This window comes from Phacochoerus africanus, chromosome 2 (genome assembly GCF_016906955.1).
Source record: "Phacochoerus africanus isolate WHEZ1 chromosome 2, ROS_Pafr_v1, whole genome shotgun sequence".
NCBI lineage: Eukaryota > Metazoa > Chordata > Mammalia > Artiodactyla > Suidae > Phacochoerus > Phacochoerus africanus.
The window spans coordinates 129519644-129536634 of NC_062545.1; the positions used below are offsets into that span (position 1 = coordinate 129519644).

The 16991-nt window shown below is 46.9% G+C and overlaps 1 protein-coding gene across 3 annotated transcripts in view; it reads left to right on the forward strand.

Moving 5' to 3' along the window:
- FRMD5 (FERM domain containing 5) overlaps nt 1-16991 on the forward strand; it is a 331187-nt gene that overhangs the window by 283698 nt on the left and 30498 nt on the right. For all 3 annotated transcript variants that reach the window (XM_047766490.1, XM_047766489.1, XM_047766491.1), the window contains exons 3-6: nt 2123-2165; nt 2374-2452; nt 11629-11726; nt 14874-14997. In XM_047766490.1, coding sequence (XP_047622446.1) covers nt 2123-2165; nt 2374-2452; nt 11629-11726; nt 14874-14997 — 344 coding nt within the window. The remainder of the gene's footprint in view (nt 1-2122; nt 2166-2373; nt 2453-11628; nt 11727-14873; nt 14998-16991) is intronic.

Below are 16991 nucleotides of genomic sequence, written 5' to 3' on the forward strand. Positions count from 1 at the left end.
CCTGGGTGTGAGACCCTAAAATAAGCCTCTTCCCCTGAGCACCAGGGTGGCAGAACCCAGCTCTCACGTCCATCCCGGCACTCCTGGCTATGCAGGGGTTTCCCTGGGGTCTAGGATTTCTCTGGTCCCCCTGTAGGAGCTGCCCTCAACACCCGCTCCCTGTTCCTGCTTCAGGTACTGGGCTCAGCCTATTCTCAGCCTCTCCCCTTGTACCCTTTCAAATCCCCAGAGCCTGAAGATCCTACCACATTGGCCCATTCACCCCAATACAAGAGGGAGCTCCCCTCTCTGAACCTTCTTTTTCCTCTTCTCCTGATCCCTCATCCCCAGTCCGGTGTTATCAGTTTGCTAGTGATTCTCGGACCCAGATTCAGCCAGGCAGCTGCAAAAGGTAACTCTACCATCACTGTATTTTGGGGAACCTGTAAGATTTTTCTGCCAGACCCTTAAAGTCTTTTGGACAAGCTTTCCACTGCCTTCGCACCCTCTCTGAGCCTCCTCCAGCTTCACTCCTTTCTTGAGCTCTCACTCCCAGGCAGAGTCTTCTCTCCAGCTGTTGCCAAGGGGAATAGCCTTTTGTCATTCAGCCTCTCTGCCTCCTGCCGATAATGGCTCTGTCATTCCACTTAGTTTCTATCTTCCTTTATTTATTTTAATCTATCAGTCCAGCGCTTGGGGCATTCTCTTTATATCCTTCTCCTCACTATCCAGAATTCCGGTGTGCTCCGCAGAGACAGGCCTCCTCCGCCTTCACAGGCACGGCCTGGACCCCAGTTGTTTCCGTGCAATTTCATCTCTTGCCTTTGCTTCCCTGTGAAGCCAAGCCGCGGTGGGCCATGTAATGTGAGAAGGACCTGTTAACCACATTGAGTGGCTATAATGAGTTGCCAGCCTCTTGGGAACTCAGATCAGAGGAAGCAAGAGAGCAGACTGTCAGCCCAGATTATCCATGTGGAGCTGATGGAAGAACTGGCTCCTAGTGGGTCCATTAACGGCATGACCCATGGCCCAGCCCAGAAGGTGCAAGCTGGGCATCCAGGGAGGCCAGGATGCCGTCTGCGTGGCCCTGGCTGCTTTCCTGCCAGAGGGAGGACTCTGCCAAGATGTTATTCTAGATGGAAGTAGCCAGAAGGGACGGAACGTGGACCTAGTTCCTTCATCCGTTCTAGAGCTGCACACTGAACACTGAACTGGGCACCAATGATAGTGGTTAAATAGGACAGAGAGCTTGTACCTAGTGGTTTTAAGCTACTTCCAGATAATCAAACCTTAAATAACAGCAATTCTAGCTCTCTGCAAATTGTCAAGGTTCCTGATTAGCATAAAAGCAGCACACATCAATAATGCATTTTATAAAGCATCCATGTGGAACTGGGAAGCTGATATAGAATGGTCTCATTGTTTCTTTCCCTAAACCTAAGCACCATGGGAGAAAATGCATTAATACTGTGTCCTGCCTCTGTGAAAATCCATGGAAAACAGGATATTCTCCTATGCATTGGTCTGGTCGTGGCTATTTATCTTATGAGGCTTAGACTTTAAACATCCCTAGATGCTAAGGAATCCTGAGTATGTATTCTCTCACATAAGGGTTGGCAATGTGTTACTCAAAGATGAAATATACACCAGCCATCCCTGCCTTCTCACCATTTATAAAATTCCACCTGCCAATACTTTCTAGAGCTGCTACCCGTGCCCTCTGTGTGTTACAGTGTCCCCTCTGCCCGACTGTGTAACACGGACACACAACCCCATTCCAGGGAGCGTTTCCTGCTTGAGCAACACACAGACGTGCGTTTGCTGGTACCTATTGGTACACCAGAAACATGGCTCAGAACAGTGGTGCCCTACCTTGGATGGTGGCATTTGCCAGGGAAGCCCAGAAATGCCATTTGAAGTTGGAACTCTTCCCATTTTACAGCTGGTTCCAGAGGGAGCTTATTTCAGGAAGAAAAAAAAAAAAAGTCCTATCACCCTTTACTCTCCAAGCCTCGATATCACAAGCTTCAGGGCTGCTTTCATCCTGGGCTACAATCTGTCTAGTTATTTAAGTTGAATAAAACAAGTTATATTTGACACTGCTTCTCATTAGGGTTTTCTTGTTCTCTGTTCTCTGTTTCAGCATTGGTTGGAGTTTACAAAGTCTGTGGTGAAGCAACTGAGATGTAAGTATTCTCTGCAAGAAGATGGAAGCCTCACCCCTGGGGAGGGTGGGGTGAAACCTTCCCTCCTTGTAGTGAGTCTTGGTAATTTTCCCCTGTTCTGAGCATAAGTTGGCCCTAAACATGTGAGGATTGGCATCCCGGTGGGGACGGGAGCCCAGAAATCTTCCAGGGAGGATCTTTCCTGACCGGCACCTCTTTGTCTCTGCAGCCCAGCCTCCGTTCACCATGTGCTTCCGGGTGAAGTTTTACCCTGCAGACCCTGCTGCCCTGAAAGAAGAAATAACCAGGTAAGGCTGAGCACATGACCCTCAGCCACTAGGACCTGCTGGAGAAGATAGGAAGGAGGACTGTAACCCCCCAGGTCCTCTATTTTGGAAGCTCCTAACTCTGATAGGCAAGGAATTCTTCCTAAATAGAACCTTAATTCTGTACTTTATTTCCGCATGCTGTCTTTGCTCATTCCCTCAGTAGAACTGCAATGGAGAAAGTTTATTTCTTCAAGAAATGTGACTACTTCATCTTAAACTGGTCATCTGCAAAGGGATCTGGAGTAACAAATTAATCAAAAGCATTTTTTTATTTTACCAATGATGTGGCCACCATGGATGTTTTTGGAGAGGGTTCGGTTGATACTCATTTTGGGGGTTGAAATACATCTGACAGCCTGATGTATTTGTGAAATGGCAAAGCGGAAGTGAAAAGCTGAGAAACACTGCAGATTTCAAATCCAAGTGGGTGACTTCCAGTATGCTGGTGGACCAAGCCCAAGATAAACTCTTCATTGTGGCAGGCACACAGCTCCATGGAATGAATCCTATCTCATCCAGCACCACCTGAGGATAAGAAAGAACCTCTGTGCCCATGCCTTCCTACAAGAGGGTCGATGACAAGCAGCTTCAAATCTTCCCCAGGGTTTTGTACATCTAAACCAAATTCACTCTAAAAAGTCTTGCCTCAGAGATTTAGGAACTCTCTGTAACAGGGGTCCTTAATTTTTATATTAGAAGGATCTAATTTTGACATTTGTTAGCAAAACCTTGATGTTCCCTTGTAAAGGGAAGGGCCTGAGGTGAGGGGTGATGCCAGGAGATCCTAGAGCTTAGGAAGACATGACTCCTGCCAGTTCTACCCCTATCCCTAAAACCTTAGAGGCAGTAGAGACTGGGATGTGGCCATTACCAGTGTAGAGACTGTCCTTCAAGGCCTTATGCTTTACCTGTAGATCCTAAAGTGCTTCCAAAAATCCCAAAGAAAGGGATGGAAGAGGATGGAAGCAGGAATATGGAATCATACTTACTTCCTGTTCTGGAGAGCATGCCACTAGTTCTACGTCAGATAAAAGGAGCAAAAGCTTCCCTGAGAAGGAAAATGAGGAAACAGAAGAGCAGAGGGCAAGAAACAGGAAGAAGGAGCACACAGGAAGCAAAGTGGGACAGGGAGGCAATGGCTCCTTCCCATGGCCCCCAGGGGAGTTTGAAGGGAAATCATGTGAAGTTATCAGAAGGGTCAGGAAGGTTGCTTCTGCCAGATGCTGGGGCAGTGCTCACCCAGCCAACCATTTTAAAGCACTGAGGACAGCAAAGTGTGTGTTTAGAACCAAACCTCATGCTCCTTACCTGGCACGTGGAAGTGGATATGGCTCCCACTTTGCTTCTGCAAACCAAGGTCATCCATATTAATGAGCAATCCTGTAGCTTTAGGCAGGAGAGTGAGGGTAGAACCACTATGTTTTAGCAACTTAAACGGAGGGGAGTTTGGGCAAAGCACCAGCCAGCCCTGCTCAGGACGTCCAGAGTGTTCGCCACAGCTCTGTGCCTGCCCCCGCCTCCACTCCCGCTTCCTTTCCTCCCTCCCTTCCTCTCTCTCTCTGGAAAGAGGTGATGGCACCAGAGAGGACCCAGAAGTCCAAGCTCCTGTCCACATGTCAAGGCAAACCTAACACATGTTGGTTGAGAGCCTAGCACCTCACCTCCCAACCCCTGCATCAGGATCACCTCGTCTCCACCTCACTGGGCCAACAATGAGGATGAGCAGGACTGGCTCACAACTCAGCGAGCTGCCAGTGAGAGCACGACAGATACACTACTTTCTGATTTTTTTTTTGTCTTTTGTCTTTGTTGTTGTTGTTGTTGTTGTTGTTGCTATTTCTTGGGCCGCTCCCGCGGCATATGGAGCTTCCCAGGCTAGGGGTCGAATCGGAGCTGTAGCCACCGGCCTACGCCAGAGCCACAGCAACGCGGGATCCTAGCTGTGTCTGCAACCTACACCACAGCTCACAGCAATGCCAGATCGTTAACCCACTGAGCAAGGGCAGGGCCCGAACCCACAACCTCATGGTTCCTAGTTGGATTCGTTAACCACTGCGCCACGACGGGAACTCCATACTTTCTGATTTGATTAAAAGACAAAAAATACATGGTTTTCCTAGCTCTTGGGAGGAGGTATTCATAATATAATTTCATAAATCAAATGTTACTACTTAATACTAACATACAGACCCTCATACCCAAGATGCAGCAGAGGCTGAGGGGCTCAGATGCTGTTTCTGCTCCTTCTTGGCTATACAGCCTTGAACATAAAATATTAAACTTCTCTGACTTTCAGATCCCTTATTTATGAAATGGGGACAGTGACAGTGCCTCATAGCATTGTCAGGAGGATCACCACTGCGTGAGGTCTTGTACTTCTTAATCCACCCCCCAGCGAGCCTGGCACTGAGCAAAGGCTCACTGTCTTACTGCCAGGTTGATTACATGCTCTGCAGACCCCAAGGGCTCTGCACGGGGCACAAGTACAGTTAGCTCTGGCTTTTCTCCTTTGTTTATGTGAGAATTCCCACTCCTCTTCTGTCCTGGCTAGAGTCCTAACACTTAAGCAGCTAACATTTGATGCCTGAGAAGCCATGGCCAGGCCTCTCTCCATGCCAGCAAACTTCAAAGACATTGGCAAGCATGTAGCTCCTGCCCTTCCTGCCTGCATCTGTGCCCACTGTCCTCGACTATTCCCCTCTCGCTGTCTACCTCACCAGCCTTCCTTCCCTAGGATGCATTTTCCCAGCGCTGTCAGGTCTGTGAACCTCAGGGTGCCTGGCTCTGTTGGAGTCTTTGTGCCTCCCCCTCCGAGGCCTTCTGTGGAGGCCTTGGGCCTAGCTGCATCTTTATCCTTGTTCACATCCCTGCTGATCTTAAAAGAGTGGGTTCCTGCCCCAGCCTCACTCAATACCCATAATTCATTCCTGGCTTAGAGCCCTCCACCCCACCGTCCTGCCAAACTAATTTAGCTGTCAGTGTGCTTTTTCCTAGCAATCTCGGTCCTAAATTTCACAGCTATCTCGGCTGTTCCCATAAAGCCAGGCTGAGAGGAGGGGATGAAGTAGGGAATAAAGAACTGTGCTTCAATTTATCTCTTGGACTCTTCCCAGATGATAAATTTAGTTGCCAAATCCCGATTAATCTCTTTTGTCATTTTTTAAAGTAATAAATAGATTTTCTTGTCTGAGCTAGAGGCAAGGCAGAGAAAATGGGGATTAGGCACCAGATTTAGCTTTTAACAAGGGCTGCAGGTGTTCGAACTCATTGAAAGATCAAGTAATAGAAGGAAACTGAGTGCAAGTGGGGCCTCCACTTCCAGGGAAGCAAACTGCCTGACACATGTTTGAGCAGGTGCTCAAAAAAAATGTTAATAGATCTTTTTAGGTCAGTTATCTTTTTAGAAAATGTTAATAGCATTTTTAGATACTTTATTCCTACAGTGAACATCTCTTGAGCCTAGCTTAGGCTAAGATGGGTTGGCAAACTTTTTCTGCAAAAGGCCAGATAGTAAGTATTTTGGGCTTTGTGGGCCTTATGGTCTCTGTCACACATACTCTGTTCTGCCATTGTAATGAGAAAGCAGCCATAGACAGTACATAAATGAATGAGCATGGCTGTGTTCCAGTAGCATGTTATTTTATCTCATTGGAAGCTCTGGTGCAGGCCTTAGTTTGCCAGTCCTGAGCTAAGTAATCAAAAAAGACCTGAGTTCAAATCCCAGGTTGTTCTTTAACTAGATATGTGACAAGGCAAGCAACAGTGTCTGCAGTTATTCCCTTTCCTCATGTATGAGACAGGGCTAAAAATAGTAGTCTCCTCATAGAGTTGCTGTGAAGATTAAATGAAAGAATTTGTTTTAAACAATACAGTGTGTTGCACACAGCATGCACTCAGTAAGTCATTGCTACATTGTTTTGTTTCTATTTTGTCATCTGTTTCTTCCCATTGGAATGTAAGCTCCATAGGAGTAGGGCCTGTTTTGATCTCTGATGTATTCTGAGCACCTGTGGCAGTGTCTGGTGCGTATATGTGTTTAGAACTGCATGGATGGGTAGTTGAGTGGGTGGGTGGATGGATGGGTGGGCAGATGGGTAGACGGATGGATGGGTGGGCAGATAGGTAGATGGATGGATGGGTGGATGAGTGAGTGGATGGGATGGATGGATGAATGGAGAGATAGGTGGACGGATGGGTGGATGGGTGGTTGGATAGATGGAAGGGCAGATAGGTGGATGGATGGATGGGCAGATAGGTGGATAGATGAATGGGAAAATAGGTGGATGGGTGGGTGGATGGGATGGATAGAAGGGAGGAATGTGATTAGGTGAGCTAGGCACAGGATATATGGGCTCTCTAGGAGAATATTAAAAGTTATAAAACATAATCCCTGACTCCAAGGAGCCCACAGTCTTCATAGTATGGGGGAAGAAGAAATACTAAACATGATCATAGTTAGTAAAAAGTAAGGTAGAAAATAGAGGAAGACAGGGGCAAAGAATATAATGAAGGGAAGGCTGGGCCAAAGGATCTGGAAAAAATTCATCGAAAGACACCAGTGCTTTCCAGAGCTCAGACCCTTTCATTATGGAAATATTTCTGGATTCATCCGCACCCTCTGATATCAGAAAGCACAGTGCCAAAGCCACTACCTGGGAGAGATGAACATGTTCAAGAAAAAATCAGGTTTTCCTTGGTCATCTTTTATGCTCTCATACTTTCCAACTTTGGATGGTCCTAATTCATACCTCCATCGATTTAGGACAACTTGGCATTTTAACAAGAAAGTGAAAGAGTTCCCATTGTGGTTGAGTGGGTTACAAACCCGAATAGTATCCACAGAGATGCAGGTTCGATCCCTGGCCTCGCTCAGTGGGTTAAGGATCTGGTGTTGCCATGAGCTGCAGTACATCTGCAGGTCACGGTTGCGGCTTGGATCCCACGTTCCTGTGGCTGTGGTATAGACCGGCCACTGTAGCTCTGACTTGACCCTTAGCCTGGAAACTTCCATATGCCACAGGTGAGGCCAGAAAGAGGCAAAGTTTGAGTTCCCATAGTGGCTCAGTGGAAACAAATCTGACTAGCATCCTTGAGGATGCAGGTTCAATCCCAGGCCTCGATCAATGGGTTAGCATCCAGCATTGCCATGAGCTAGGGTATAGGTCGCATATGCAGCTTAGATCTGGCATTGCTGTGGCTGCTATTCCACCCCTAGCCTGGGAACTTCATATGCCGCAGGTGTGGCCCTAAAAAAAGACAAAAAAGACCAAAAAAAAAAAAAACAGAAAGAGGCAAAATTTAACCAAAAAAAAAAAAAGCAACCTCAGGAGGAAGCTTGCTGTCTTAAATTGGGTCTAAAGCCAATTTCTTTTTTGTTCCATTGAGGATTTCTCTCTAATGACGAAGAGTTCTCTTGACTTCATTCAGGACCCTTCTCTCCCTAACCATTGCTCACTGAATTACCATGGGGGGCAGAAAAAGCATCAGACCCTAAGTCAGAACATCCTCGATTTTGATCACTGTGTGAGCTCAGACACATCACTCTCTATCTCCAGGCTTCACTTTCCTCAGCTATAAAATGTGAGAATTGGGCTCTGTAACTCCTGCAATGAGGGTCTGAAACCGGGTACCCCATCCAGCCTGCTCATTATAAGCTGACTGGGTTGGGTAGCCCCAGCAGGCTAATCCCTTGCCTGGCAATCCAGTGGCCCTGGTGACGGTGCCTCAGGCAACAAGATAGTCTTCCTTAGGCCCTTGTGTGGCAGCAGAGAACATCCTGCAGAGCCTCTTGGGAATAGGCCTAAGGATGCTCTGAGTCACATGGGATATATTCTCATGACCAACAACACGGAGTCATCGGAGTCATTGGTTACCACCTTAAATGAACAGAACCCAAAGCTTGATAGAAGCCACTGTGGCAGAAAAGGGTGGGGAGACCCCTAGTGCAACTCTCTACCTTGAAGCTGTCGGTTGATTCTTTCATGAGCTCATCTCTTGTCCTCTAAAGACTGTGGCGTGTTCCCCTAGGATGCTGACTTGCCCCTCCATCCCTTCCCCCTCCAGTGCTGCACCATTGCTGAACAGTGTTCCCCTGGCCTTACCCTTGACTTCTCTGTTGCCCTCCTACCTTCAGAAGTCTGAAGGAACCCGCCCAGCAGTGAAAAGCCTTATTTCCTTCCATCTCACCTGAGGCACCTGTCACATGCCCATCATGGTTCCCAGTGTGATGAAGAATGTGTCCCCTTGGGGGACAAAAAAGCTGGAGGAGCCTTTTCAAACATAGGACCACCCATACACAGACTCTGATGTGCTTCCTGTGTGTGGGGGGGGGTGTTCTCCTCTCCACCACATTGAGGATAACTGGCCCGACCCTCATTGTCCCTTTGAAATAACTCCTCTAGTCCAATATGTGCTATCCCTGAATTTTGGACGCAGACAAGCAGAGAGGTGTGGAAGGAGGGATACTTGACCTTAGGCCCAGGGAGCGCTCCATGAGTGAAGTGCAAAAGGCTTGCTGCATCATCTGCCAAAGCCCTGTGGAAGGTGGGGGCTGGGACAGCAGCGAGAGGCAGAAAAGGGCTCCGCCCTCCCCCTCCATGCTTTCTCCATATCTTGTGGCATTTCGCTGTGGGAAATAGAACAAAGAGAAACTTGATTTGGCATATACTTCTTAAAAAATTACTATTCACTCTGCATGATGCCTTTTTCCTTCAGTTTTCCCTGGCAGACACTGGGGCCGATTGGGGGTGATGGTGGTGATTGTGATAAGGAGGGGGATTCTTACTAACTTCCAGATGACCATACTCACCTTCCATTTGAGGAGGGCAGTCCATCCTGATGTGGTTAGAAAGATGCTTTGGAATTTTTTCAGTGCTTCATAAGCTCTAATCTAAATACAAATCGCCTGGGAATCTTTTTCTTTTGGTTTTTTCAATTGCTGCCTTTAGAATCCTCTCCTTATCTTTAACTTTTGCCTTTTTTTTTTTTTTTTGTCTTTTCTAGGGCCGCACCCACAGCATATGGAGGTTCCCAGGCTAGGGGTCTAATCGGAGCTACAGCTGCCAGCCTACACCAGTGCCATAGCAATGCAGGATCCAGGCTGAGTCTGCGACCTATGCTGCAGCTCATGGCAACGCTGGATCCTCAACCCACTGAGCGAGGCCAGGGATCGAACCGGCAACCTCATGGTTCCTAGTTGAATTTGTTGATCACTGAGCCATGACGGGAACTCCTCGCCTGGGAATCTTGTTAAACTGACCCAGTATATCTCAGATGGGGCTAATTCTCCATTTCCAACATGCCTGCAGATGCTGCTGATACCTGGTTATGTCGCCCTTTGAGTAGCAAGGTCTTAGGAGAGAACATTTGACCACTCCTTCGTTTCTGTTTAATTACTTGAATCACTAAGCCCTAGGCTCTCAGAGTCACCTGCTGATACCACTCCTCACCCTAGAGGTTACACTATCAGTGGTCTTTCTTTTGAACATTTTCACATGATCAAGTGGGCAAGGAATCCTCTGATTTATTCTTCATCCTGAAAACAAAACCTTTGGAAACCTCTAGTTTTCCAGGGAGGGCCCAATCTCTTTTTGGTTCAGACTGGTAGAATTGAGAGGAATTTTTACTATCTTCCTATTACTCCTCTAGAAATGCTGTAGTTATCTATGGCTATTTAGCAAAATACCACGAAACTTAAAATAACAAGCATTTATTATCTCTCAGTGTGGGCCAGGAATTCAGGAGTGGCTTAGCTGGGTGGTTCTGGCTCAGGGTCTTCCCTGGGGTTGCAGCCAAGAGGTTGGCCAGGTCTGCGGTCATCTGAAGGCTTGACCAGAGGATCTACTTCCAAGGTGATGTACTCACATGGCTGCTGGCACAAAGCGTCAGTTCCTTGCTTTCTGTTGGCAGAAGACCTCCGTTCTTCACCATCTGGAAGATGCTGCTTAAGTGTCCTCAAACATAATGAGTGATCGAGGAGAAAGGGAGAACAAGGAGGAAGCTGCAGCACCATTATGACCTAGCCTCAGATGTCAGACACTAGCACTTCTGCTTCACTGTCTTTGTTAGAAGCAAGTTACTAAGTCCAGCCCACATTCAAAGAGAGGGAATTAGCCTCTACTTCTGGAAATGAGGAGTATCTGGGAATTTGTGGACATATTTTTAAAACCATCACAGATGCCCCTTGGCTAAGGAGCCACTGTGGCAGGTGACTTACTTAAGGGTGGGATACCCCTGGCCTCTGCTCTTTTCAGGGTACCTGTGAGGCTATGAACATCAGAACTCCCCACACCTTGTGAAGACCTTTCAAAATAAAGTCAGCAGTTCCAGGGTCCACCCAACTACTTGTGAAACAACAAGGCAGTTATAGCACAAAGAGAGCAGAATAACTTAGTGATGAAGAGCCAACTGCAGGAGGCTAACAGTCCAGAATCTGAATCCTGACACTGATCACTTGCCCACGAGAAAATCACTTAAGTCTCTGTTTCTTTATCCTGAAAAAGAGGGATGATAACAGCATGTATTTCACAGTGATATGTGAAAGTTAGATGAGATTTTGCATGAAGAGTGTGTAACTCCTAGATGGGCAAATTGTGAGCACTTTCAATACACATCAGCAGTTGTTCTTGATCACCTTTCTTCCTATAGTTGAAGAAATTCTAGCCACAAGTTTCTGTGCTTCTCCACCTTCCTCAGATTCTGACCTCTGCCAATAGCAAGGGCTGTTCACATGTGCTTCTTAAGAAACTATGTCAGCCAGAGTCCAAGGTGGAGAGAGGCGCCATCAGCCCCTCTCTTCCAACTGAGGTCTCTTTCTTGGTGCTGAGCTAACCAGGGCTGGCTCCTTCCAAAGCCTAGCACCCAGGGTGGGAGGGGTGGAGGGGATAGGGGAATTCTTTAAACCAAGAGGTGCCCTTTCTGTCTGGAGCTTCAGAAGGAAACTGACAGGTTGTTTTGAATTGAACCTCCGGGCTGAGTGCTTAAAAGAGTCTTCAAGGAAATGGAAAATGTATTTGTTCTGTGGTATGTTTTGAGATTTTTTTTTTTAATGTAGTAAAAGTGTCCTGACAAAGATTTTTATAGGCTTATATTACATATTTATGTCTTTAAGGCAATCAAAGAAATCCTTGATAGTTCATTCTCTGTTTTCTCTCCAGGTATTTAGTCTTCCTGCAGATCAAAAGGGATCTCTACCACGGCCGCCTCCTCTGTAAAACATCAGATGCTGCCTTGTTAGCAGCTTATATCCTTCAAGGTAATGACTTTTGACAGGATAAATTTCCTTCTCATGCTAAGTACTGATTACATTATCTCAGTTACCACAGATGACTACTTCTTGGATATAAATGGTACCTATCTTGAAATAGAGTCTCAGTTAAAGGGCTTTGCCTGGACTCCCTACACCCAGGAAGCTTCAACCACTCAACCTTAAGTTACACCTCAGGTCTTCCCGGCAGTGCCTTCAAGCCATTCAGACTCTGTTTGAGGGGTTTTCCCTGCACACTTGCTTGATGAAGTTACTGAGACTTCATCCTTACTCTGGATAGTAATCCAAATCAGTTTTTTTTTTTCCTTATCCTCTCATGCAAATCTCAAAGGTATGAAACATTTGGGAATTCTGTTGTCTAGTTCAGAGAGCATTCCATTCCGAGCAAAGCTGAAATGTTTCCAAGTAGCAAACCCATTTTCTAACATGCAAATAAGGCAGAACTCAGTCTGTACCCAGCTGATACCCAAATGGGCTTTATTTGTGAAGCTGTAGGGTAGGTATACACTCTTCACATGTGACCCCTTTTCCTTTCATGAAACTCAGGGACCCTAAGTACTGCTTCCTAAACATCTCATAGTCCTTTTGGCCTAAAACTGTCACTGGGTTATTTTGAACCATAGCACTAAAACCATGAAGTTTCCATCAAAGAATCTGAATTCTCAATTGGGAATCTGTGAACTTCAGGAAGCTACTTTGTGAACAGAACCTAAAAAATGCTTGCCAATATGAAACTAAAGTTCTTCCGGCAAGAGAAATATCACAGCTGTGCTAAGAATGTAAAAGTCAGCCTAGTACAACTCTGACTTCTGAGACTCCTGATTTTTAAAAAATCACCTGAGGGGAGTTCCTGTTGTGGTGCAGTGGAAATGAATCAGACTGGTATCCGTGAGGATGCGGGTTCAATCTCTGGCCTCTCTCAGTGAGTCATGGATCCCATCTTGCTGTGGCTGTGGCATAAGGCCAGCAGCTGCAGCTCCGATTTAGTCCTTAACCTGGGAACTTCCGATGCCATGGGTGTGGCCCTTAAAAGCCAAAAAAAAAAAAAAATCACCTAAGCAGGAAATCTAGAAGGTCTAGTCAACTCTTAAGATACTAAAAGATGCCCCTTTCCTTTCATTTTTAAAGGAAAACCTGGTGCCATCTAAGTGAAATTTTATTTCTTCTTTTTTTTTTTTTTTTTTTGGTCATTTTTGACCGCTCCACAGCACAGGGAGCTCCTGGGCCAGGGATCAGAGCCACCGACAAGACCTAAGCTGCAACTTGCAGCCATGCCGGATCCCTAACCCCTTGTGCCGGGCTGGTTATCAAACCCATGTCCCAGTGGCTCCCAAGACACTGCCAATCCCATTGAGCCACAGTGGGAGCTCCTCTTTCATTCTTTTTTTAATTTAAAGAAGTCATTGATATCCAACACCGATGTTTCCCACTTAGAGCTTTCTTTTTTTTTTTTTTTTTTTTTTGTCTTTTTGGGACAACACCCACGGCATATGGAGGTTCCCAGGCTGGGGTCAAATCGGAGCTGTAGCCGCTGGCCTATGCCAGAGCCACAGCAACACCAGATCCAAGCTGCATCTGCGACCTACACCACAACTCATGTCAATGCCGGATCCCTAACCCCTGAGCAAGGCCAGGGGTCTCATAGATGCTGGTCAGATTCATTTCGGCTGAGCCACAATGGAAACTACTGGAGCTTTCTAAATAAAATCCTAATAAATGACCCCATGGATCAAGGTCACTCTGGACTTGAAGCCCAGGGAAGCCTTTAGTCTCTTGGTAAATGATAGAAATTTAATTAAAAAAAAAAAAAAAAAAGGCACAATGAGGAGACCTGTGCCACAGCACGACATTTCAGTTGTGAGAAAAGGGCACATTTTCCTCTTAATATTTTCTCCCCCCGCAGACTTGTCACCTGCTTTGGTTGTAATTCTCATTAGGGACAGAGAAAAGACAACCACAGAGCAGCTGAACTTAACATCCTTCCTCCGAACATAGCCATGCTGTTCTCTATAGCACGCTTCACTGGAGAAGCCTGGGCTCTGACCTGGGAAGACACCGCCCTAACAGAGTTTACTGATCTGAGATCTCAGCAGCTTTGGGGAGGGACTCTGTGAATTTGCAAGAGGAAAAAACCACCCACCACCCCAAAGGGAACTGGGAAGTCAGCCTTGGGACCTGGTGCTCCCTGACTCAAGGGTGCTTTCTGGTTATAGCCAGACTTCCCACTCTGCAGTCCTCTCCAGGGACTGGCCAGGCAACTGGTCAACCCTTAGTGAATATTTATTCAGATATATTCACTTGATTTGATTGATTTGGACTGAGAGCTGAGTTCTGAGTTTCATTCATGGTTCATTCATCATTTTGCTGCATTCCTGCTAAAATCCTCAAAACAAGATTTAGACTTTGGATTCAGCTCAGGCCCAAGAGGTTCTGTCTTCCTGATCAAATCCAGTTTTCTGTGCTGCCACAAACAGCATTGATCCCAGGCCCTCTTCTCATGGCTGAATGGATGAGGACCATGGTCTAGGCTTCTGATCTTCTATTGCAAATTTTTGTGTGGTGACCTCAGAACACAGGGATAGCAGAATTCCCTCGTGGTGCAGTGGGTTAAGGATTCAGCATTGTCACTGCTGCAGATCAGGTCACTGCTGTGACATGAGTTGCATCCCTGGCCGAGGAAATTCTACATGCCATGGGAAGACCAAATGAACAAAAAAGGAACACAGGGTCAGCTCTACTTACTCTGCTTGGCCTTGATATCAACCAAGTCAGTGTGTACACCTGGGAAAACAAAAGTGGGCCTGTTCCTCAAAAAAAAAGGGGGGGGATGGAGTTCTCCTGTGGTGCAGCAGGTTAAGGAGCCAGTGTTCACTGTGGTGGCTGAGGTCACTGCTGTGGTGCAGGTTCAATCCCTGGCCTGAGAACCTCCACATTCTTTGGGCATGGCCAAAAATAAAAGTGGCCCTGCTCCTGAGGGACATGCCTTCCAGTTGACCTACAACTGTGCTCAAAATCCACTGTTCTTTGCAAATCTGGTATGGACTTTGGCTTTTGCTCTGTGTTAATTTCTTGTTGCTTTGCCAGTGATAATTTACCTCTCTCCACAATTGTTTTCCTCCACTTTCCTTTTGTAAGCGGAGATTGGGGATTATGACCCAGGAAAACACCCCGAAGGCTACAGCTCCAAGTTCCAGTTTTTCCCTAAACATTCAGAGAAGCTGGAAAGGAAGATTGCTGAGATTCACAAGACAGAACTCAGGTGCGTGACACTCAGTTCAGGCCCAGTCCACTGTCTCCACCACAGCCCGAGCACACAGCCTCTGCGCTGTGTCCTCTCCTCCTGCAGACGCAGCCTTCCTGACTTTGGGATGCGCCATTTTCAGTGATCTGCTGACAGTACAATCTCCAGCCCTACGGGCTGCCTCCCTCCAAGAACAGTGGTGTAGACTGAAGCTTAGATGCCAGAGAGACACTCTATAGTAAGGGAAACAGAGAAGGATAGGCCTCCGAAACGTATTTGTTTCCCTAAGATTAATGAGGAGACAGAGGGAAGAAGCATGAACGGGGGAAAAGAAAAGGAAAACATAAAAGAAACAGCAGGAGAGAAAAAGCTGAGGGGAAAGGGAAATGTGGTATGAAAAATGAGCCTCCACCCTCAGACTGTGACAGTGATGTGTGGGTTGGTGGATGGGACCACTCAGGGCTGGCAGCTGTGGGTACACGGAGGGCACCTGGTTCAGTAGTGTCTTCAGCACTGCTTCACTCAACCCCACACTCCTGTACAAAGGGAAGGAGGGACTTGTCCTCCTCAGATTCTCCTAGTTCTCCTAGACTATGCCAGATTCCACAAAATAGCATTAATGGATCCTTTTATCCAAATGAAATAAGGTTTCCTACAAAGATCAATTTTAAAAAATAACAGGGAATTCCTGTCGTGGCTCAGTGGTTAATGAACCCGACTAGGATCCGTGAGTATGCAGGGGCAATCCCTGGCCTCGCTCAGTGGGTTAAGGATCCAGTGCTGCTGTGAGCTGTGGTGTAGGTCACAGACGTGGTGCGGATCTGGCGTTGCTGTCGCTGCAGTTGTGTAGCTCTGATTCAACCCTTTGCCTGGGCACCTGCATATGCCTCGGGTGCGGCCCTAAAAGGACAAAAAAATAACAATAGCAGTAGGGTTTTTGGGCTTCAGTTGTGTGGCATGCTGGAGCACAGATTTCCCAAACTGATGAACTATGAAGAAAAAAATTATATACAATGCAGCTTTGTGAAAAACAAACAAAAAAACCTGCTGTCATAGCCATACAGTACAATTTTTTTTAAAGATCTTTTAAAATGTTTGTGTAACTACCTTTCTGGGAAAGAACAATGTCCAAGGACAGGTAAAAAGACAGTTCTTCTTTTTTTTTTTTTGTTTTTTTAGGGCTACCCCCGCAGCATATGGAGGTTCCCAGGCTAGGGGTCTAATTGGAGCTGTAGCTGCCAGCCTACCCCACAGCCATGCCAGATCCAACCCAAGGCTGGCAACACCAGATCCTTAACCCACTGAGTGAGACCAGGGATCAAACCCACAACCTCATGGTTCCTAGTCAGATTCATTTCCACTGCACCACGACAGGAACTCCGGCAAAAGATACTTCTAATGATAATATTAAGCTTAAACTAGTTCTTACCCTAATGTCCCCCCAAACAGGAAATCTTTACCTTCAAAGATTTTACCAACAAATATGCCCCAGAGCCTCCTTTATACACAGACCTCATGCCCACTCTGTGTGGCGGGACTGGTTCCCACCCTCCGGATGGAATGGGGTTGCCTATCAGATGTGGGATCCTAGCTGACCCCGTGGCCTCTCCTGGTGCTGGTGCTGCCCCGGCTCCTCCTGTCACTCTTAGGGAATAGCGGCCCCTTGTGGTAAAGGTCTGAATAAACAGGTGTGAAGGCTCGTGCCACAAAGGGGAGATGGGGGATCAGCTGGGCTTCCTGGAGGTGCTGGCAGGTAGGTTGTATGAGATGTCAGAGCAATGGGGACAGCCCTTCAGAAACCTAAAAGAAGTCAGGGGAGCCCCCAGGAAATGACGCCCACTTTGAGGACCCCCGAGCTTTGGGCCAACTCCAGGGGTGAATGGCATGCACAGAGCCTTACAGCCTCCAGTCAGGGAATAAGGAGGCTCCTTGGACAAGGTGGTGGTGCTCAGCTGCCTCTGGTGCCTGATCCTTTGCCTGCTGCACCAGAATTTTCCAAACAGCCTCCCCGT